The following is a 24,973-nucleotide window of genomic DNA, read 5'->3' as shown; positions in this document are numbered from 1 at the left end:
CTGTAATGGATCCAAGGCAGCAGCAGGGCTTCCTCAGAGAGGATGCATTGTCCTCACTGTTTGTAACCTTCTGGAGCTGCAGATAAACTCAGATCAACTCAGAAAATAGTCAGCAAACAGTTATGCTTCCTTTTTCTCTCTGACTGTCTAAACTCGTCCTCTATTCTTGTTGTGTACAGACTTACCAGACTCATGGACACATTTTGTGTGGTGACAGAGAGTCACTTCTACAGAGGCAGCGAGAGATTTGGAGGGCTCTGAGCTTTTTCATGATTTATGCAATATTGTGCTGCGCTTATGTCAAAGTGCCAATTTGCACAGAACATCAAGAGGACTGCATTCCTCATAAACTGGAACATCGAAATGAGCCTGCTCTCAGTGTTTCACTTTGATCTATAATGCAATGTTTGGAGTGAACATAAAGGCACCAATTACCCTAATATCAAGTCATATTTGTAGATATGAAATATTTTTCTTCCTGATGACCAGTATTTTGAATGCAATTTCCTTCCTGATTCTGAACTGTTCTGGGACAGGCTAATCTAACAACACTTACATATTCTGTGTTTGCCATCTAACCTACTAAACTGCAATGTTTGTCTCTGTAGAAATATAGCTAAACATTCCAAATACTCTAAATCAAAACCAGCTTTTAACACATTTTTGAATATTTACACTTGTCTTTATATTTACACTGCCTCATTTGGTAGTAATCCAATTGATTCAGATTTATTTACACATAATCACTAATTCCTTGATCATTTCAATTCAGCTATATTTTTTGAGCTTATCCTTATGTACAAAATTAGCCAAGCACTTATTAGAAAAAAATATCTGCTGGTGGTTTTAGGACTCACAGATAAGAGTTCCTCTGTTTCAACTTTAAGACAATGATAGTACAACTATTATTTGAAGGCACTAACACTGTTGGGTGGGGGGTCTTAAACAGTCAGGTGCCCAGATGAACACTGAAACTTTTTTTTCTTGCTGTAATCATTCCTCCTGTTCATACTGACCATTAGAAGATCCCTTCATAATGCACTTACAATGTAAGTGATGGGAGACAAAATCCACAGTCCTCCTTCTGTGCAAAAATGTATTTAAAAGTTTATCTGAAGCTAAAATGATGCTTCAGTCATCCAAATGACTCAAATCAAGTAACAGTTTTTAGTGCCAAAGTCCCTCTTTTTGTTACTATACTTCCACCACAGCTCCACAGGGAAACACTGTCCAAGGAAACACAAAGAGGGGATTTGATGCTAAAAAGACTGTAAATGTGACCGATATCCAGACTAACTCAGACTGCGGAAGTCTCATATAATCTTCAGATCAACTTTTAAATGCATTTTTGCACTAAATGACTGTGTGGACACACTGTGGATTTTGTCCCCCATCACTTACACTGAAAGCACATTTGAAGGGGATCTTTTAATAGCCAGTATGAACAAGAGGAATGATTACAGTGAGGAAAACCTCTTTCACTGTTCATATGGGCACTGGGCTATTATATTAAGACATACCTGAGAAATTCCTTATTATTACCGTACTGTACTGTACTGTAAAACAGTAGTCCTCGCCTGAGGGTGAGGACCCTATTGTTTTTCATGTCTGTTTGTTTCTTTCTTTAGTATTACAGACTTCACACCTAAATTTGACCCCCTAAATATGCTCAAAAACTCACCAAATTTGGCACACACATCAGGTCTGGTGAAAAATTTGTTAAAATGTAAAAATCAACCCCCAAAGTGCCAAAATGTGCTCTCTAGCGCCACCTATGTAACTAAAATGGCCACCACAGCCTGTAGGAATGTCGTAGAGAGATCAAACTAGAACTCAATTATTCATCTCATCAAGAACTACAAATCAAACCCTGACACCTCTGACCTAAATCCAACAGGAAGTCTGCAATTTGACTTTCAAAATAAGACTTTGCCCCAATTTTGGCCCCTGAACAAACTTCTATCAGCTTCAAACTTTAAGAGATGATTTATGACACCATGCTTAAAAAAAGTTGTCAAAAACTTGTCTAATAACTCAAATGGTTTGGATTTTATAAGCTGTCAAAGTTGCAGTGCCACATCACCCTTAAAATGTAAAACAATGGGGAGGCATGAACTTTGTGTCAAACAGAGGCTTCTGACATCTAAACTATAAGTCTGACCACTTTCAAACCTGTATCAATGGATTCACCACGAAATTTCCTACTAAAATATGATTTTGAATGTAAGATTTGGCCAAAGTCATGGGATTTATGTGGAGATTTCACAAGAAGCGTACTCTAAAATCCTCCTCTCCAACTGCTTCTGGTGATGTCACTCCCTCAGTGCTGTGAAACATCCCGCAATTCACACTCATTATAAAAGATAGAAAAAACATATAAATTCAAGATTTGTAGGTCAAAGTATGTAGGTCAAATATATGAGTATTTTTCTATGTCCAGCTGCAGTTACTTATTGTGTCTACACACCTGACAGTACACGTCAATCAAACTTTTCAAAATAAAAGCACACCACATTTGAAAGAAACAGCCCTTATTTTTAAAAAGCAAAATGATCTGATTCCAACGGGCCAGAGTGCAAGGTCCCAACCAACGCTGCTTGCAGCTTTAATTTTTATTATTATTCTTAGACCTTACTGATTTATAGCTTAGCTATTAATAAATGTCTTCATTTATTCTAAAAGTGTTTGGTTGTTTCTTTGAGCTGCAGTATACAGAGGTCACTGTTTGGGACAAAAACTTATGATCATGAGAGTGATTCATTGATTAAATTGAACAAGGGTTAGTGCTCCCTCCTGGCACTAACAAATCCTAACCAAAAAGGAAGTGGTGCCCTCAGTAACGAGGTAATTCATTAATAAAGTATTAATACTCCTACACTGTACTTAAGATATCACAAACAAAGTTGAGTTTGAGTATGAATTAAAACTTATGTGACAAATATCTTGACTATTTACATTGCTGGACATTGTGTGGATTTGCTCAGTCCACATTCTGTCCAGTCAGCAGTTATTCAAGTTGATGTCAACAGGAAAGGGATCACAGAGTGAAACATGCTGATGCCTTCTCTCCCTCTCCTATGTTTGTCTCTGTCTGTTCCTCACAGGGGCTAACGTTTGCTTAGTGGTATCTAAGGGTTACATCTCAGGCCTGTTGCGGCTTTACGAAGACTGGCACAGCAAGGATACTGAACATGTTGCTGTAGCAATTCGCCATGCGCTGCTGCGCTGCCTCCATAAGGCTACCCACTGTGCTGCAGCCAGACACGCTTTGGTGTCCCACGGAGGCATCAGACTGCTGCATCAGACTACACAGGTAACGTTCAGAAGGTGTTGTCCTCTTTCTGTTTCATTCTCTTTTTTTGTTGGATAGAAAACTGTGCTTACATTTTTTCATTTTTTTTGCCCAACAGGAAGTCAGCCATTTTGGATTTTGTGCATCAATTTTCATTTTATACTCAATTTTTATTTTATAATACATGTTTAAGGCCTTTAGGATGCATGAAAACTCATGAAACTTTGTACCTATGCTCAAATTAGTAAGTATTGTGATTAGTGTCACAATTGGACTCAGGTGTGGCACATCGTCTTTGTCCCAGTCTTTGTCCCAGTCCTTCTAGAACATCTGAACACACAGCAAAGTTTCTTCTCTACATCATTTGCAGCAATTACAAATCATTTCCAACAGGAAAACAGCCTGTCTCTTCCTACAGCTACTGTAATGTTTTGACTTACTCATTCAACAACACCACAGAGTGTACTTAAAATGGCCAACAAATCAAGGGATTCACACCATTGTAGTATGTTTTGTAATTATTTCTTGAAATAAAAGGAAATATTAAATTACAGTAACTTAATGACTAAAGGTGCTGGCGACAGCACACAGGTGGCTTCAGTCAGCAGCAGGAAATCCATGAAAACCTTTTTCTAATTAAATTATGAGAATATTCTTCCCTGCAATGATTTAGATGTCACACTCAATGAAACACTTTTCACTTTGTGCCATGTGACCCTGAAATTGAATTATACATGGCCACAGAATACACGCATTTCTCATCAGTTCCATGTTCCTTAAGTGTCACTCTATGTTACGAGTTAAGTCACTCCTCATTATAACCTATAACCATTGGTTAAAATGACCTCAAACAGTTTTTTATAAATAAATGATGATTTAAGGCTCCTGGTTCAGTTTCTTTACACCGAGAAAATTCCAAGCGAACCAAAATGCATCACTATAAGCCAGGTGAGAACGTTCACACCTCTTATTGATTAGTTGTGTCTGGGGTGGGAGTGAGAACATTAACACCAAAGAAATGAACATCAGTGCTGGGACCTTGTTGATTGTAGTTGTGTCCATAGTGGCGTTATTGTATTGTTCATTTCAGAGAATCCTCTCTCACAGTCAACACTGCTGACAGACAAGAGAAAACACAGACAAGCAAAATAAACGTTACTTAACTGAAAACAACTTACACAAAATAACATTGCACTATGAAATAAGTGCATATTTACTTGACAAGCAGCATCAGGTCCATTGATCCAGATCTCCTGATGATGTCACAGAGTTATAGACGTATCCATTCACTGTGATCACAGAGAACCTCTCAGTTCAGATCAGGCTGGGTCTCTGGTGACTGTAAAGAAAACATGCGCAACCCAGTTAGACTGTTAGCACTGATCAGTACAGATCAAACATGAGAGAAATTAAATGAAAATAACACATTTCAATGTAAAACGTCTATAACTTAGTTAATTTTCAGTGTGCACAAACCCTATACTAACTCTTCTGTCTTGTGTCAGTATCAGTCTGGAAAGATTCTAGATCCGTTTTTGACAGCTCAGACGACAAAGTGCAGAATTCCCACACAAGTCATTGATATAACTCACACTTCAAATATCACTGAGTTATCATTATCATTTATTTACTTAGTTACATCATGCACACCTGTGTCTACTGTTTATCTGACAAAGCCTGACATGGCTTTGTTTATCTGAACCAGTTTATCTGTCTGACTACATGAAAGATAATAATGCTACAGTGGTTTACTGTCAGTCACAAATACAGGAGACAGAGCAGTATGGTCATTTGTTGTTGTTCGTTGTTGTTAATATCAATTAATATTATCAATGTTATTGTGTGGTGAGATTATCAATAATGTTATGTTAAGAATATGACAAAAATTCAGAGATAAAACACAATTGTCTTCATCCAGTTCCACAGTGGAGAAATAGCTGATTAAATGTAAGGAACAAACTTACTGAAGGTCAGCAGATGAATATCAGCTCAAACAAAGAAAGGTCTTGCAAGTTTCATTCACCACAAACATACCAAAGCACAAATATCTCATATTTTGGCTAAGGTTTTCAGCAAAGTTAGTCTTTGAGTCACTGCTTCTGCAGTCTTTACTTTCCCCCAGGCCTGTTCTACAAAGCAGGATTTGGGGTCAGCAAGGCAACTTCAGGTTTGACCCTGGGTTTTCAGGGTTACAATGGTGGTTCACTTCTTACTGGGGTACATCGCCATGGTAACTTATGCTCAACAGCTAACCTGCTCCAGAGCAGTCAATCAGTCAGTCAGCAGTCAGTCACTCGTGCTCGTAGCCGGAAAACCCAGAGTTGACTGAGTTAGTTGATAGCCAGCTTTGTAGTGCTGGTTATCTGGATGGCTAATGTCAGGCTCAGTAAAGCCAGCTAACAAGAAGATATCCTGGGTATGTTGAACTTCCTTCATAGTACAGGCCTCTGGAATCAACAAGCAGAAGTACGGACATCGCCACTCTGCCATTGCAGCCCACATTGTGGTTGGAGGGGGAATTAGGCTCATGTCGCCTCCCCGGTTTACAGGCAGCAGCTGGACCCATCTCCGCTAAAATGAACTTGCTTGACATTATTATGTATGAAACTGCCAATCTGGTCCACTTTAACCACTGAATAATGAAGCTAGATAATGAAGTTAGAACTTGTAACACAAACACAAAAAGGCTGAATGCTTAAAAAAACACTTATAAACTCTTTGTCTCCATTTTTGAAATTGACAGTTATATTCCTGAAGATGCAGTTTGCTTTACCTGTTTATACAAGACACTACAGTCCATGAATGAGCTGCACAGTAACTGTGTTGTCTCCCTACAGATGATTCTGTTAACTGACTGAAGTTTGTCATGTTGTTAACATGTTATTTATCTTTGTATCCACAGACATGTTTGTTGAGTAAAAGTCTGGAGTGTCTGGTGGAGCCCTCTGTCCAGCTGATGAGGAAGTGTCTTCCTAAAACCCCTCTACTGCTGACATCAGATCAGTCTGCATACTCCTTCCCCCTGCCAGGAAGACCTCATGCTTTCCCTGATATTGACATACCATTAGGTATAGTTTCAGTATTCACCTTCTTTCAGTCAATATTTAGTCTAAGCACCACTGGCAGCTGTTAGCGCAGAATCTGTGGTTTTAACAGCTGTTAGTCCAAAACACCCATACTCTCCCAACAATCGAACAAAATTACATATTATAAACATTGTTTGGTGGTGTATTCCTAATGCACTGTTAATTGTATTTGGATGCAGTGTAGCAGTTGCCTGTAGAAAGCATGTTCAGATTCTTCCCGCTAATTTGAAATCACCTTTGATTTATTTATTGTACTTTTGCTGCGAAATAGATACTTGTGTGCAGATATTAACACTGGATGGATATGACGTATATTTGGATGTGGAGTTCCTCCAAACCACAGCTGCAGTTCTGCAGATCCACTTTACTTAAGCTTGTCAGTGGGCTACTCAGCACCAATCACACCAACTGACATGTCCACCTGTGTTTTGTCTGTTTATTAAGATGAGTGCAATGAGGAGAGTGATGATGAGGACGTTGAAGATAACCAAGAGGCAGACAGCAAAGACTATGTAAGTGTGCACATGTGGTTCTGTGTTTATGGGTTTGTATTTCTATATTTTTAGTCCTCTGGACTAGTCCTTTATTATAAGGACCAGTGCTGGCAGTCAGTAGGTAAAAGTAATTAATAGCATCCCTCATCACATGTGTTTTGCATCACAAAGAAGAAAGGTTTTTAATAACATAATTATTGAAATTAGATTTCTAACAGATGTGAACACTATTGCCTTAAAGCACCAGTGTGTAGGATTTAAGGGGACCTATTGGCAGAAATGGAATATTATGTTCATAATTATGTTTTCATTAGTGTATAATCACCTGAAACTAAGAATCATTGTGTTTTTGTTACCTTAGAATGAGCTCTTTATATCTACAGAGGGAGTGGGTCCCCTTCACGAAGCCTGCCACGTTGCACCATCATGTTTCTACAGTAGCCCAGAATGGAAAAATCAAACACTGGCTCTATAGAGGGCCTTTCACGTTTTTTTTGCAAGTTTCATGGCCACTTGAAAGTATTCAGTATTCAGTTGGTTGCAACCTCACTGCTAGATGCCACTAAATCCTCCACACTGCTCTTTTAAAGATCAGTGTGTTGAGAGTGTGTTTTTCATAATTTATCCACAAATTATTTTCTGTTACCCCAAAAATATCTAGGTTCTTTTTACAAAAGTCAATCTTTTGGAACAGATTTTCACCAGGATTATGTCTTCATACACTGCTTCATATTTATTGTTGGAAGAAGACACCTCACTGATACTAACAGTAATAAAATCCTCTTTTGATGAAGACAGCTTACAGTTTGTTTCAGCTGACAGAGAGTGATGAGAGCTGCTGATTATATACCAAAATAAATCCAAATCATCTTTTGTTGTTGTGAAAAAATGAAATCATAAATAATGACTCCTAAATATGTTGGTAGAGCCCACTGACTCTGTAGGCCACACAGACTACCTTTAGGTTGCAAAATAGAGAAAAAAAAAATTGAACCCTTCTTTTGATTGACAACCCACACTACAGATATAACATTTAATAACAGCAACTGCACGTATATGCTTTCATTTGCAGTGGGCTATATGCTATTCCAGTTAGCTTTTTTTTCATATTTTAGCTGTCATTTACTGCAGGAGGAAGAATCCTACCTCTATCAGTTTAAAAACACTCCACCATCTTAAGTTCAGAGCCTGAGCTATGGGTTTGAGTTACAATGATAAATATATTCAGGTCAAGGATAGGCATGTAAGTACAGCACAAATCCCTTAAAGGACACCACAAGGATATTTTTGTGTTCTTGTGCCTTTCATTTATCTCAATTTGTATGTGCTGTCTCTAAATGGTCCAACATGGGCCTTCTGCCTGAGGTGCAGATGCCTCACAAGCAATAATACATGGCACCATAAATGCCACCTTTGAGGATGGATAATTTTTAGGAAATTATGTATTTCATCTAATTGCAATGCCAACACAAATCATGAATTTAAGTTTGTTGATTCATATTAGGAATCGATGTCAATGACAACTTTAGACTATAGTGTGAAGAGACTAAATAAGGATAAGCAGTAATAATACACATATACACATGCAGCAGAAATCATGACTGAGCTTTGTACAATTCACCTGATCTCAGCAGGTCCACATGCAAATCCCAGTGATCCTTGATATTGTCACTTCTCCTTAATCACTACTGACAAACAACCTGCTGCTCCTTTAGTACAGTCAAGTTCACAGTAAGTTTACCGGCTACCACACAGGTTCAGGTGAGGGGAATACTCCTGATGTAAATGCCACTTTGACACTGCAAAGCTCTGCCTACGTTAGTGATCAATGTCTACTGATGACTCAGGTGTAAATACCAAAACTCACTTTGTGGAATGTTCTATGATTTGGAACAAAAACTCTCCACTTACATTAGAACTAAGAAAAACATAGTATAGACATTATTCAATACCATGCCAAGGATGACTCACTAAAAATGCCTATCCACAAAGTATTAGGTATGTATTAGTAGAGTGACACTGTCCTCCGGCACACTGGATTTGAAATGAAACAATAACTATGCTTATGCTTAGTCACAGCCTCTACTCCTGATCAGAGACTTGTCTCACAGGCCGTTATTCACAGACCCCTTCCTTAAGCTCAAGCAGCAAGATGAGGTCAGTGGGGATCTGTTCTCCCAGGAGTTACATAAAATATTTCAATTCACATCAATTCACTTTAATGACACCGATATGCTGTGTAACAGCAAAGTCATTACTCAAACACAGAGACACAATTCATGTTTTAATATCCAACAACATAACAGAAATACACACAGCATGACTGTCACAGTTATGGTCCAAATCACTCAGGGGCAATGGATGATTGAAAATCTGAGTATTACAGAAGAGAAAAACTAATTTTGAAAAGGTTTATCTTTGTAGGCAGTGATTTATATACCTCCCAGAGTGTTAGGACTAAATAAAAAAAAAAAATCCTTCATTTCTTTGAACATCCAAAGAACCCAACCAGTCAAAGCAGATGATGGCCCACCAAGAGCCGGGTTCTGCTGAGGAGTTGAGGTTTCTTCCCATTAAAGAGGAGTTTTTCCTTACCACTGTTGGCAAGTGCTTGCTCATGGGGGAATCATTGGGTCTCTGTAAATTAAAGAGTATGGTCTAAACCTGCTCTATGTGAAAAGGCCCTGAGATGACTTTTGTTGTGATTTGGCGCTATATAAATAAAACTGAATTGAAATCGAATTGAATTAACTTGATAGAAAAGAAATGTCCATTGTTCAGTTAGTAATGAAACAAAATCTCAACTAACCCTAACCAACATTATGTTGCCTAAATGTTTACCCAAAAGAACAAATATGTAGTTATTACAAAATTGTAATATTATTGGAGTTTAAGCTATTAATAGCTATCATTCCAACCAACAAAAGAGCATTTCTGTGTTCAGACAAGGGCAAAAACAAAATTACAGAGGACAATCAAATGCTTTAATGAGAAGAGAGTGGGTGACTATCAGAGGAGAGGAATGCAGATCATATTTTGGAAGTGATGGGAGCAGGGCAAACATGGTAGAGGTAGAGAGGTAGAGAATGATGAAAAACAGGACAGGATAGAGGTGGCTAATGAAAGAGAAAATAGAGTGTAGGCGGTCCCAGTATGGAGAGAGGGTCTTGGGAGAAATGGAGTGAGATGAGCTGTGGGGGCAGTGGATGAAAGAAGAGGTATGGCAGATGAAAAAACCAAGTAAAAAGAGGAGGATTTAAAATGAGAAACCAGAATATGAGGAGGCAAGGGAGAGAGTGACAGACACTACAAAAGCTGAGGTGGGAGAGATAAGAAGAGGAAAAATGGAAACTGGAATGATGGGAGAAGTGGAGCAGAGAGTAAGGCACATGAGAGACAGATGGAAAGCAATGGATGGAAATCTTACATGGAAATGGAAGGGAGGGAAATTTTTAGAGAGAGAGAGAGAGAGCAGTTGAACTCTACTGTATTTGTTGGTCTGAATTCAGTCAAAACAATGTTTAACATATCTTTCAGCATATTAAAACCAGGCCCAGTCAGTGGTTATGGTAATCACTGATCATTATTTGTGAGGTTGTACCTTCCACAAATCAGTAGCTCACTTAGTAAAGCATCTGCAGAGATGCTTTATAAGACAGTACTACTAGCCTGAAATGTTGCTAGGTCTTGAGGTGGGAAATTGGCAGTACAGATTTCCCTGAATATCGATGCCTGCTCCCATTCACACATGACCCCATGCAGGAAATGTTCCTGAACATTTCAGGGATAGACTGCATGTGTGAAAGGGGCTTAGGTTACCAGGTCCTAAGTAGACCTTCAGAGTGACTTTTACAAAAACATGGTGCCAACATGTAACATTTCCAGATTATTTATGGAGTAAAATGCATTTGTGAAAGCATCTTTGTTTTTCTTTCTTTTGATCAGGCAGACACTACTCAGTGGAGGACAGACGTAATTTGGAGAGAATAATTTGTTTATAGCACACAGTGATTCAGTCACTGACTAATGCTGCATTCCCAGTGTGGCAGTAAGTGGCAGACAGGAAAAGACAGATGTTCTTTGTTTTCAACAGGGGACTGACAATAGCTATTCCAGCAATAGTGCTAAGTGCCACCCACGACACCCACAGATAAAGCTTGTCAGAAAAAAGTTCCATTAATGTTCCAACATCTTGGTGAATCAGTAACATATAAACTATTTGTCCAAATGCTTTCATTGTCTCAGCTCCCAACAAAAATCAAATAGCAGCTTTTCTATTTTGGTCTCTGACAGATCAGAGAATTGGGTTTGGCTTGGTATTTTTATTTTTCTCTTACCGGTCTTTTCATAGTAGGGATTATAGCCAGCAGTTTTCTCTATGAATATACAGAATCTATGAATATACAAGTATTTTTAGTTTCTAAAGTTTTCATGCTGGACACAAGATGTTTCCTACTTCACTGTGAAGTCCATTTTCAGTGTATGTCCACTGGAGACTTCAAGTTTCTATATTGCACAAGTTGCATACTGGGCCATGATTGGTTCCAAATTAGTTGTGATGTCACTAATCATGCTCGTAGGTACACGTCTTAAACCCAGATTTAAAGAGTAACTTCACACCTCCTTAAATCTTGTCTTTGCTGAGCTCCAGTGGTTTGACTTCTCACCTTGCTGCTGTGATGTACAGGTGTACTCCAGGACACTACTTACCACACCCAACCACACCCATCTATTGCTTTGGTCAGAGGTGAAACAGGTTTGAAACTTTCAAGCTGTGAGGGCAGAGACACACTGCTTTTAAGCTTGCTGTTAAATTTCTCCTTAAAGTGAGCACAGAACAACTTCCCTTCATCAGCAGATGAATTCACAGAGAGGAGAACAACATCATAGTGAAGGAACAAGAAGAAAAACACATTTTTGAGTGGAGGGGGACTTTAAGGAACTATAGTGCTCTTATGAGACATGACGATCAAAGCTAATAACGAGTACACTCTTATCCACTTGGGTATTAGACATATTGATACACACACCCCAGACTCATGAGTCGAGTCGACCTGTGAAGACCTCTCCATGGTGCACCTGTTTGATAAATACGCACCCTTGTATTTGGGACAGAATGCCTCACATCTGTGGCTGGAAAATAACATAAAAGCTAAAAAAGTAAATCTAATCCCAAGGGCCCTAATTATATGCTGGTGTAGGACGCAAAGTGTAGTGGTGAACTGGCATTATTTCCTCAACTGCACCAGGATCATGTGTGTCACAAAATGAAGATTAAACAACTATTTCCTTACCAAACTGTCAGCAGTTATTTTTGCATGTAAAACAGTCAAATAAAATATAACATGCAAAATACTAGACCACATTTTAAATTCTACTGTCATTTTACATATGGCACTAAAGAGGTATTTAACTTCAGTTGGTTATTGTATGGTTCATTGTGATGATAAGTAAAATCACAAGCTATTACACACAGAAAACATGGTGATTACTGGATCATCAATGTCTCCAAAAAAATTAATTCAAGACTCATCCACTGCTCTTGGTGACATATTTGAGCTGCTGTATTCATATTTGAAACTGTTAAAGGACCAGTGTGTAGGATTTAATGGCATCTAGCAGTGAGGTTGCAGACTGCAACCAACTGGATACCCATCCCCTCACCCTCCCCTTCCAAACATGTAGGAGAACCTACGACGGCTGTGAAACTCACGAAAAATGCTCTCTCAGAGCCAGTGTTCCCATATCCCATATGTAAGTGTGCCACATGTATGCCCGGCGCACCTGGCCACAAAAATAGCAAAAGTGTGCTGGGCACACCCCTGGCGTGCTGTGCAGGGTGCACTTGACTGCAATCTGCGCCGTGCTGCTGGGTTCACAAATATAGGGCCCCAAGTGTTTGCTAGTAAAGAAGAGTTAGTAAATCTAAGTATTCTACCTACTGCATAAGCTACACAGCACATAATTAAGTTATGACAAAGCAGATGACACCTTGTCTGTACAGCCACTTAAAAGGTCACTAAAGCCATCCTGCTTCGAATTCTTCTTGTCACATGGTTTGAAAGTGAGTGCAGACAAATAAGAGCAAATTAAAACACTCACTAAAACCGTGGTTAAACTTGGGGGTGGGTGAAGGGCCACTGCAGGGGGTGCACATGAGCTGGGGGTCAAGTGTTGATCACATCTTCAATGGATCTAATTTATGAAGGAATAATAAAAGTGCTCTGATGCTTCAAGCCTATCAAGAGAGAGATGTATTGTGACAGCAAATCAACATGTGATGTACACGATGGACAGAGCTCAGACAGTAAAGAAACAACAGCTGATAGTTATTGATCAAACAAGTCAGACAAAATAAAAAGATGTCTCTTGCTCTTGAGATCACTGTCAATATAGCAGGAGAGCTTTGTGTCTAATGTGAGTAAAACTGGGCAAAATGGAACTTGCACAGAATCTCATGAAGAACTTGCAATTTACTTCATATTCTAGAAAATATTCTTCCAATACTGTTCAACTTTGCTGGCTGTGTTAGTTTATGTTTTATTAAATTAAATTAGTTTACACCAGCGAGCATTCATTTTTGTTTTGGCTTCCAAAGGGGCGTGTGACAGAAAATGCCTGAGGATCCCTGATCTAGAAGATGTTTCAGTCACAGTCATGTTCCATTTGCTGAACATAATTTATACTTTCACACTGAGAAAGCAGCCTCGCTAGAAGAGGAAGTCATTACACAGGGTAACTCAGTGTTTTTACACTTGTTTGTTTAAAATGAGATGGAGACAGCTTGATTGAGCCTGAAAACAAGACTAAGTCATTCCCTAAACTCGCTATTATTTACAGTGAGATAAATGTAATGAGGTGATTAGAAGGTGAAAAGAATGATGGGTGGGAAGAAAAGAGGAGGACATGGAAAAAGAAATGAGAGGGGGATGATGAGATAGATTTAGTAAAAGGGAGTACACTGAAAAGAGTGAGTGATTGAGGAGAGTGGAGCAAGAAAGAGAAATGATAAATTCCAACTCAAATCACCCAGTTTAAAGGAACATTCAGTAAACTCTACCTAGCCTGGTTCCCTGGTTCCCCTGACTGGCCTACAATCATCACACTTTTTATAGGAGTGTGTTTGTGTGTGTGTTTGTGTTTCTCTGTCCAGGATGATGACTTGGAGAGTGACCTAAACAAAATTCGTCTTCGTCCTGATCCAGACAGACCTAAAGAGCTGCTGCCACCATACAGCTGCCTCTGTCCTGAACTCTCACATGACTTCAAGGTACAGTACTTACATGTCTGTGTGTGTGTGTGTGTGTGTGTTTGGATATTCACTGTGTCATTTTCTGCATGGGCTCATTGAGCCTAATTCAACCTCTGTCAGATTCATCATGATCTTTCTCCTCCGTCATTGAAAAATACAGAATTTTCAATATGTAAATATTTCAATATTCAATATTTCAAGACTTTAACTGCTGAACACAAGATGTCTCCTACTTCAGTGTTAAGTCCACTCCCAGTGTATGTGCACTGGAGGCTTCAAGTTTTAACATCACACTTGTGTAAGTTGCATACTGGACCATGATTGGCTCTAAACTAGTTGTGATGTCACAAATGTTGCACTTAGGTGCACACCTTGAACCCTTCTTCTTCTTGAATGTGAAAACAACAAAGTGCATTTACATCATTCTGCACAGAGAAGCTCAAACATTCAACTGAAGGAACAAGAAGAAAAACACATTTTTGAGTGGAGGGAGACTTTAAGAGAAAAAAATCATTTGTGAATGAGACCTTTTTTCTTTGTACTCAACATAAAGAGCCCTATTATGGCGTTTGCGCGGGGTGTGGACCATGATGTCGAAAGCTCAGTGCACTTATGTTACAAAGTATTGTGGTCACTTTCCACTGTTTTTTTTCTGGTTTTGGTATTAATGTCAGCGAGACAGAGTAAAGATTAACGGGTGATTCTTACCAGCATCTGTCATCCACAATACCTAGCATCCTATACTGAAGGCCCTTCTTTACCCTGGTGACTCTGTAAAGCCATCTGAAGGCGGCAGGTATCTGTTCCACCTACTGTCTCTATTGGAATGATGTTGCATATTCTCAAGGCAATGTCAAATAACCACAGAAACCCCCACGCTTATGTGCCCATCAAACTTATCAATTATGATGAATTATTGATGATTAGAGGTAGAAATGACTAATTATAGACAGAGACGAGTGAGAATCTTGTCCTTCTGACAAACCTCTGGACAAATGTAGACATTCTGATGGGCCCCTGCTGTAACACAGAGCTGCCAACGTTTTGACGGTGAGACGTTCTCACACCACACTAGTGCAGGTGGCTGTTTCTTGATTTAATCCAAGAGGTTAAGTGGTGTAGAAATGCAGGAAATTTGTTTGAAATTACATTTTTTTTTCTGGGGGAGGACACCCAGACCGCCTGCCAATTATGTATCTGTCCAAATTTGCTCCACCATTTTTAAACATAACCAGGTGCCCATATTTGCACATGTTGTCTTTTTTTGTGTATGTGTAGGCGGTGGGGGTTGCTCACGGATTTCAATCACTGACCTTACGGATTTCAGTCATGTTAACTTGACAGGTACACAATGGTCATTTTTCTAATGACTTTGTTGGGTATTACTCAGGATCTGTCAGTGTAAAGTTGTAGAGCTTGCCTAAGTAGAACAAGGTTAGTAAAGTTATTGCAGCATTGCAGCACTAAACAAGGCCAGAGAGAGGTCAAGTGTTCATGTTGCCATGACGATGTTTCAAGTGATCATGTTAACCCAAGCCACAATCTTTCCCTTAAGCTTTCCGTGTTTTGGTGCCTAAACCTAACCAGACCACACCAGTTGCTCTGAGCATGTAGTATGGCCACAGATGGGTCTGCATTGGATTTAGTTGAAAGCCTGGTGTGTTGCTACACAGACACCAAAGGGTGCCTTGTGCACCTGCATGAGAGGGGCCAGAGGGGCATGACAAAACGTTGGTATTTGACAACCTGGGATGAGAACGTGTTTACACATTCAGCAGACATATAATATATACATAATTGTGCAATTAGATATATCTGCATATATAAAGCACAGCTGTGCCTCATACATCCTCACAGAGTTGCTACACTCTGTAGACTGTTGCTACATTTCACATAACCAATTGATTCATTGTTAAAGTATTGAGTGGAGCTCTCACATTATATCAGTAAAAATGACTAAATGAATAGTGAGTGGGTGTGAAAAATTCAGTGGCTCCTAAATAAAAAGCACACACAACAATGCAACAAATACCAAAACAGATACAAAAGGGAAAACACATGCAACTAGAAAAATGTTACAAAACGAATTGCTTTGCACCTGATGTGCTTGGGCCGGTAGGAGAATGCCAGCTAGCAGCTAGCAGCTAGCAGCTAGCGTTAGGGTCATCTTCACACTGTTGTTCAACTATGGTCACTTCTGGCTCCAAAAATCTAAGATTGCGACGGTCAAAATGCAAACTCAAGTCTTCAGAACGGGAGTCCAAAAACCAACGGGTGGCATCAGGGTGGCTATGTCCATTATTTATTCCAGTCTATGATGTAGATGAGATAGTAAACAGCCTACCTGCCAGTTCAACATACCTCACACGACAGAGAAACAGCTCAAAGATGTCATTATTGTGCAGAGGTCACCTCAATTTGCTTAAGAGGTTGGCCTGACCATAGCCAACTCACTGGGCCAGTGAAAGCCTACTAGCCAGAAAGACCTGTACTCACTGTGCATGATGGATTTCTGCTCAGAGGCTCTGGGCTAATCATTCCTACAGCTATGTGCTGTCCTAGATGCATAACATGAGGGACATCAAGGGATGACAAGTTGCAGAGCATAAGCCAGGGAAAAAGTATGGTGGCCTGGTCTGGGTAGCCAATTAAATGAACTAGTGAGAAACTGCAAAACATGCATCAAAGAGTGTACTAATCCTGTGGAGTCACTAATATCTAGTGAGCTTCCAGATAGATTGTGGCAGAACAACAGCAACTACCTACAAATAGTGGACTACTACTCTAGATTTGTGGAGATTGCAAAACTAACTCCGACAAGACGATGTGATCGCCAATCCATCTTCTCACGGCATCCCCAAACTTTTCTACAGTGATAATGGACCACAGTTTTCAAATCAACTTTGCATTGTGGACTTTGCAGCAGCCTATGGGTTCAAAAACATCACCAGTAGCCCCAGGTTTGCTCAAAGCATTGGAGAGGCACAGCGCCACATCCAGACTGTGAAACGGCTGTTAAAGAAAGCTCAGAATCCATACTTTGCTTTGTTAGCCTATAGAGCTACCCCATTGTCTAATGGCTGCTCAACTTCTTATGGGACGGAGACTACGAACGCCAATACCCTAGCATCCCTTGCTGCTCACACCAGACCTTCCTGACAGAGCCGTTGTTGCCATTCAAGAAAGGGAGAGGTGGTTAAAGGACACCAGGACAGCCAGTGTGGGTCACAGATGCTAAGACTCCAGGCACAGTGGTGTCAACTCACTCCACACCTTGTTTATATTTTGTGGACAGTCCAAAAGTTTCCATCAGGCGAAACAGATGCCAACCATTGTCAGAGACTACATCTCATACAGAGACACCCTGCACACCAGCTCAGCAAGACGAGATGCCATTGCTTACTCCAGATTTTCACGAGTCTCCAACACTACAGACTTCAAAAAGCTTTTCACTTGTCCCCATCAGGACTAGGTTTGGCAGAGTTTTAATTACATCTAAAAGACTGGACTTGTGTGTAGGGGAACTATAGTAGAATTTAAAAAAAAAGAATCTATCCGTGTTCTATCTGTGAGGTTAAGTAATGTTGAAGATGAAATGTCTAGGAATGCTTTATGTTGAGTTTAACATGTTTTTTGAGACAGATCATTGGTGCAAGACCTCCGTCTACAGACAGATTTCCGTCAAAAGTGAATTATTTGTTCAGTCGAAGTCTGTTTATTTTTACTGCTAATGCAAAAAAGATTTTACTCTGCAACGGCATTTCCATTTTTCACTTTGTATATGATTAAACAGCAAGGGAAAGAGATGCTGTTGTTCCAGACATTAATGCTTGTTCCAGCTCCCCACAGTTGTATATGCATTGATTTATATGTCTGTTTTCTCCAAAATAATCAAAGGTATGGCAAGTTTATTTAATGTGCACTTACTTCCCTGTAGGGATGGATACTGAAACTCAGTATTAAACGGACCCCAGGGCTGAATTATTAAAGACTGTAGTATTGATAAGCTCCAACTTTACCAGTTCTTTTATCGGTACTTTGTAATGTGTTTTTGTAATTTATTATCACATTGCAGTCTCTCCTCTGCTCTCTGTGTTGGAGCTGAGCTCCTCCATACACACACACACACACGGAGCAACGCCTGTTACTGAAAGTGCAATACAACCTTTGCAAGTAAAAAGCCAATACTTTATCAATACACCTGTTCAACAAGCATAAACATGTACAAAAGTACAAAAAATAATTCAATCTGCTCTGGCTGCAGTCTCTCATCCATCACCGCTATGTTTTACACAACAGCGCGCTAGCTCGGCTAATAGCGAATTCTTATGAACAAGCTAAAACAAAAGCTGTCTAACTGTTTATCTTAGTTTGTCTTAAAATTTGGCAGATTCTTGTAAACTGACCTAGTGGCTGAGACAGACCAGCCCCTCCTCTGTCTGCCAGGATCAATGATCAATGTTCTTCATTCTCTCTAAACTTTACTCAGTATTTTGATGTCAGAAATATTATTTATGTTATTGACATTTTAATTATTTACATTATTGAGTGTATATAGTGACTTTGCTGTTGTAAACATTACTGTTGGGGCTCTAGAAACATTTAGTTATATTTAAAATATAAATAAATTCTTTTTTAAAATGATATATTTTTTAAAAAGCAATTATTTATTAATCAAATTGAACCGATAAGAGTAGCGATTGTGATTGTAGTGTGCAGTCGGAATAAGAGTCAGTGTGCATATCAACAATCAATATAACATATGTTAATATGAAAGTGACAAGTTTTTTCTTTAATAGACTGATGTAGATTCTGGTTGTCTTTAAAGTTGATGAAGATAACAAGTACAGATAGCTGAATTGTTTTTATTCTAAAATATAGTTGAATAGTTAAAATAAGTAGGCCTACAACTTTTTTGTTCAGTATGAGAGAAATAAGACTCAGTAAGTTCAGTAAGGAGAGAAATAGCATACTTTTTGAAGGTAAAATGGTTTATTTTATACCTTTCATGCACAAACTATTGCCTTTGCCAGGGATAAAAATCATGACCAGAATGCATCAAATTGCACCATTTAAAAATTTTTTGCAGTGGAACATGCCACCGGACCCCCCTGTTCAGCTTCACCGCACAACCTGGACACCAGTAGACAAAAATTCAGTCAAAAACATTTTTTGCATCTGCATGAGAAATGAATATTTATGTCAATTGCATGTTGTCAAAGAAAGGGAGATGTGGTGGTGTCTGATTTAATGCAGTGTGATCTTATGTTGAAAGGTTGCTGTCGTTTAGACACAGGAAGTTGTTTTAGCAGACTTGTTGCAGTGAATCCTTAACACACAACATGACAACAGCATCTTTATACTTGCTGCTGCTTATTCAAATTGATCCCATCACTCCCTCTAGCAGTCCAGAACACGCCCAGTAGACGCCTTGTAGTATTTTTCTTGATGTATGTGTTTTCCCTTTTTGTATGTGTTTTGGTTTTTGTAGCATTTCTTTATTTGGATTGTGTTTCCCTTAATGTTTGCTCTTTCGCCCTTGTATCTGCTTTGTTAGGGGCCACCATAGAGAAAGGTGTAAGTATTCGATACCTCATTAAGACAGCTGCATGAAGTAACGTTGTAATGTTGCAGTTTATCACAGTTTACCAAGAGATATTATGGAGTAAGTCATTCATTTCATTTGTCTTTTTGGTGAGTTTCAGAATCATTGTTCATTGAATAGGGCTTAAAGAAAATATGGCTTCAGGTGTGTCTGCATGACTGACACATGACTAAGCCTAATGTGAGCTGTAGTTGCAACATGATTGCTGCATCCCAGTCTCACCCAGGCTTTGTACCCATTTTTCATAATTTGTATTTTCTGGTTCCAATAACTGACAAAGACAGTGGTATGTGGTTAATCAAAGATTCAGGAATGTGTAGGCGACATCACAGGTGGCCATGTTTTTCTACAGTGAATGCATTTTATTGGTGTGAATAAATACATGAATAAACACACTGAAGGTGTACTGTAGACATATTGTGACAGGCCTGTCTTGAGTTCTCCAAATATCAGCCCTGAATATGAGAAAAAAAATCATGTGTGTTACAGAGAAAGGAAGGAGAGGAGGTTGGGTCTGAGAAATAGAGACAGAAATAGACTTTGTCAGAGATAGATGGGAGATAATGAATGAGTATCTCAGTTCATGATAATGTTTCATGTCATAAAACACAGGATACCATCTGACTTGACTCATGATAAATATGCGAATATTTGACTAATAGGTAGCATGTTCATGCTAATATGTTAGAATATATTATGAGGATTAAAGCAGCTCAGATGAAAGGTTTTTATCCTGAGATGTTCTCTGTTATACAGTGACTGAATATTATAGCAGGAGGCATGTTCCCTTAATCAAACACACCATGTGATCTTCTCCCACAGAGAAGACTTGTTAGTTTATATCTTAATGCATGATGAAAATTAAACCTATCAGTGTTTTGCAGAAACCTAAATTTGCTGCAGTTCATTTAGCTGACAACTGATATTGTTTCTGTCATGAGTGAAACATGTTTGTGCCCCTGGCTGGAAACCAAAGCACAGATAATGAATTGTGCTGTAAAATAACAGAGGCTGCAATAAAGCCAAAAACATACCTCTCAGGAGACACATTTTCTGATAATAGGACAACATGATCCCTGCAGGAGATGGCAAGGTAAATAAAAAGCAGTAAATAATAATGCAGCATACACAATAGTTTAGTTTTGACGTTGCATTCATATCCTAAACCTTTCTTTTTTTCCCATCAGGTTTGTTCATGCAAATGTTTCAAGTCAGATTCAGCAAACCACTCTTTACTGCACAAACTTGCTGTAATAATGAAATGTAGGTATTAACATTTTTTTATTAAGGTTATTTATTAATTTATTATTTTATTTAAGTTATTTTTTTCATCAGAAGAAGAATGGACTCAGCTGAGACCATGCCACTGTCTCCTCCACACCCCTGATACAGTCCTGAAACATCTGCAGTACCTGCAGAATGTGTACATTAAAATATATGGCATAATTCTCCAATGCCAATAAAAAACTATAAAGCAATATAATATTGTCCTCCTCTGTCCTCTAGGAGTTTGTCTTTGAAAGACACTGCCAGTGTGCACTACTCTGTGTTATTAGTTTGAAGACAGAAGCTTTCCCTTTTAAAAAGTGCTGCATGTTTTCACTTCCCTCAGAGTGTTTTCTGATTAAGTTAGGATTTTTTTCAAACAGGAAAATGTAAAAACTTAAACAAACTCTTTATTCCACAATGGTAAAAGCCTATAAACACAGGACTCTAAGACAACACTTTTAGACAGGTTCGCAGCTCATTGAAGGAAAAATGTTTCTTTTTTTCCCACCTGGGTCTTATTTTTCTAGCTTTGGCCATCGTTCCTGTCAGTTTTGATAACATTTTACTCTCCAAGTTAGTTGCTGAGATTTGTGAATCTGCCGTCACAACAACAGTCCAACAGAGAACAGATGATCACGCAGGCTGTAGACAAGCCCACTGTGTTGCCTTGTTATCTTTAGAGAGTGAAAGTCAGATATCAGCTACATAGACTGTATATAAACAGTCATTAAAGCTGCTATTCTTGTTTCAGTTATATTATCTTTGTGCACTAGTAGAGTCATATTTTAATTTCCATTAAAAGACACATGCACTGATTTAGAAATGTCTCTGTTTATTGTAGATGATTTTTTTCAGTGATTTTTATTGTGACTGTTTGATGTCGTTCATATTAAAACTGTTAAAAGTAATCATTCCGTTTTCCTGGGAAGTCAACAAACATACTGCTAAACAGAAAGCTGATTGAATTTTAGTATTATGGAACCCTTGCCAAATGAGTTCACACAATGCTGATTAAGCCTATCCCCACCAGATAAATCTCTCTATATTTCACAGTATACAGAGTTTTTAATCTGGTGTCGGTTTTGACATTCCCACGCTGGCCGGATGAATGCGTACTGCACATGCTCTACGGGCAGAGCATGTGCATTGTAAAACAATCTATCCACCGTTTTACAGCCGCAACAGAGTAGGCTATGGCAGAGCCTGTGACATAGACAGATGTTGACAGTGTTTTTGTAATTACTTTCACTGCCAGAAGGGGGAGACAGAAGTCCCACACTCCAGCTTTAATTCTGGTTTAAAACCATATTGAAGATGTTGTCATGCAGTTTAACTGCACAAATTTTACAGCTACTTTTTAACCACAGTTTTTATTTAGATACAATCCATAAACACTTTCTATGTGTAGTTCTCTAATTCTTTCCCGGCAAAAATCTCACTAAGACAAGAAAAAATAAATATATAAGAATGATTAATATCTTATAACTTATCCAACAAATACATGCCGTTTAGTATTTTGTGTTCTGTGTGTGGAGCTGATGTCTGTAGGGATGAAGGTTGGTTTACGTGTTGCCTCTTATGACATGATGAAACATCTGTTATTATTATTCAAATATTTGTCCAAAATCGACTAAATGAAGCGTGAAGTGTGAAACTGGTTTTTTGGCATACGTTGAAGACATTTTGGCCTTTGAGCAAATCATGTGACTGTAAGGCAATGTCTTTGTCTCCCAGGAACTGAATTTGAGTTCAGAGCCAGAGGACAGTTCGACATCATCATCATCCTCATCAGATGAGGACACTGTGCTGCTCAGCAGTTTGCCTCCTCACTCATCCAGGAGGGACAGGAGGAAGAGTACTGCGAGGAGTGAGTCGTCCAATTCTTCTTCTGAGTCTCACTCAGAGACAGAAACGTCCACAGAGAGACACACACCAGGTCAGAGCCAGGTCAAACCAAACCATGTCAAATGTATTTATGTAATGCACATAACATCCATACTATAATAAGCAATAAGACTTGCTAATGACTAACGCTGAGACAAAAACAACATGATAACTTACTGTAGTACAAAAAAGCATAAGAAAGTGAAGCAATCAATCCAACAAACATACATCTCTTAATCACAAATAAAGGTGAGTTGAATAGTTTTGTCCATCAGAATCGCCCCTTTAAAGAGCAAAACAAGGTCTGCATTCAGCTACTCCATTTGTAAAAAGATACAATCTTAATATTTTATTAAATGTGTTTTAATAGTTTCTGCAGTCAAAAAACCTGTTGATGAATTACATGGTACCATTGCTCCATAATTCACTGTTGTATTTAAAGGGGACTATTACGCTAATTTTCAGCTCTATATTTTTATTTTTGGACTCCACTAGAGTAGCTGTGTATGATTCACGGTTCAAAAAACGGCTGATTTATCTTATACTGGCCCTTTATGCAGCCCCTCAGTTCAGCCTCTAATGCTAACAGGCAGTTTTAGCTCCTGTCTCCTTAAGGCCGGCCTTCCGATGGGCCCACTCTGTTCCAATTGGCCAGCTTTCAAGAAGCCTGCTGAGGGGCAGCTGTATCAGAGTCATGTTATGTTACCGCCGATGCAAACTCAACATTTCCTGCTTTACTGCTTCAAATTAAAAGCTTGACTAAATAATGACTAAATAACAGGAAACTTTTATTGTGAAGAATTTACAGGAAATTAAAAACGTTCCTCACTGAATTAATGGAGCTTTGTTAGCGGCGCTAAAAACGAGTGGAAACAATGAGGCATGTAGATATTTGTAGCTCTTTGTTCAGTTAGAAATAATGCAGGGAGGAGTAGTACAAGCAGAGACAGCCACAGTGATGATGATGTTTGATGAAGAGCTGTAGATGACTAGCACACCTCCAACAGGTAAACAACTAATTTTACTTTGTCCTGCTGGGTAATGGAGTCATGGCTCGGCGTGACTACCCCCGATACAATGGAAAAATGCCATAATATTAGTGGAGCAGTGAACAGATGATCATATAAAGAAATCCGTCACAAGCTGATGTCAGCTCAGGCTGAGAGTAGAAAAAAACACTGGAAACGGAGTGTTCAGAGCAGTCTGAAGCCAGTGCTTTTTGCTCACAGGGACTTCTTATATGTTTTTTCCATGTTTAATATGAACATCTGATATTGTAATATTATATATATAATTGAAGACAAGTAAAAGCATGAGAGGTCCCCTTTAAATCTGCATTAATAGATTTTTTCTTACAGTTGTTTACACTTAACCAAGACAAACAATTGGAATTTTAATCCTGACAGTCTAAGAACAAATAACATCTGTATTAAAATTATATACATATATTTTTTTATGCATGCAAAATATATTCATACAGAAATGGAATATTAATTCAGTGTATTCTCACAGTTGGGAATGCATCCCATACATTCACACAAATGTAAATCTTTTCAGATACTAAAACGTTACTTTTAGTGGTGACAGTTACAACACACAACACATTTTAATACAAAATACTGAAGCATAAATTGTGAATTTTCTGTGGTAACAGAATAATGATGACCCCTCTCTGAAAAATGATTATTAATGAGTGATGGACATTGCTGATTGGACGTTGGTCACACTCTCTGCAGCAATCTATCTCATCCTAACAAACCATTAAATCATAAATTTACACTACTACTCATTATAGCAAACTCTGCAGCCTGCTGCTTACCATAGCTAACATACGTGTAATAATATTCATGCATATTTTCCAGACCAGTCCTAATTTCATTTAACTTGAAAGCATGTATATACTGTAAATTGTTTTATGTGGAAGATTTGGAAATGCTTTCACTTTTCACTAATTCCACCTACATGTCAACTTATACAGAAGAACCTCTACATATTGAATAAAAAATCCATGACCATTAGTTTCATCATCCATCCTCCATTGCTGCACAGGTCTTCCCTGATTTAAGAACCACATCATGGTCATTTTCTTCC

The 24,973-nt window shown here is 38.7% G+C and overlaps 1 protein-coding gene across 1 annotated transcript in view; it reads left to right on the top strand.

Annotated features, from left to right (window-relative positions):
• LOC121897583 (cytosolic carboxypeptidase 4) overlaps window positions 1–24,973 on the top strand; it is a 168,968-nt gene that overhangs the window by 53,974 nt on the left and 90,021 nt on the right. Inside the window, exons 7-11 of the mRNA XM_042412155.1 lie at window positions 3,105–3,313; window positions 6,195–6,360; window positions 6,823–6,890; window positions 14,026–14,142; window positions 22,733–22,934. Coding sequence (XP_042268089.1) covers window positions 3,105–3,313; window positions 6,195–6,360; window positions 6,823–6,890; window positions 14,026–14,142; window positions 22,733–22,934 — 762 coding nt within the window. The remainder of the gene's footprint in view (window positions 1–3,104; window positions 3,314–6,194; window positions 6,361–6,822; window positions 6,891–14,025; window positions 14,143–22,732; window positions 22,935–24,973) is intronic.

Source organism: Thunnus maccoyii, chromosome 5 (genome assembly GCF_910596095.1).
Source record: "Thunnus maccoyii chromosome 5, fThuMac1.1, whole genome shotgun sequence".
In the NCBI taxonomy this organism is placed as follows: Eukaryota; Metazoa; Chordata; class Actinopteri; order Scombriformes; family Scombridae; genus Thunnus; species Thunnus maccoyii.
This window is presented reverse-complemented; position numbering and strand designations above follow the sequence as displayed.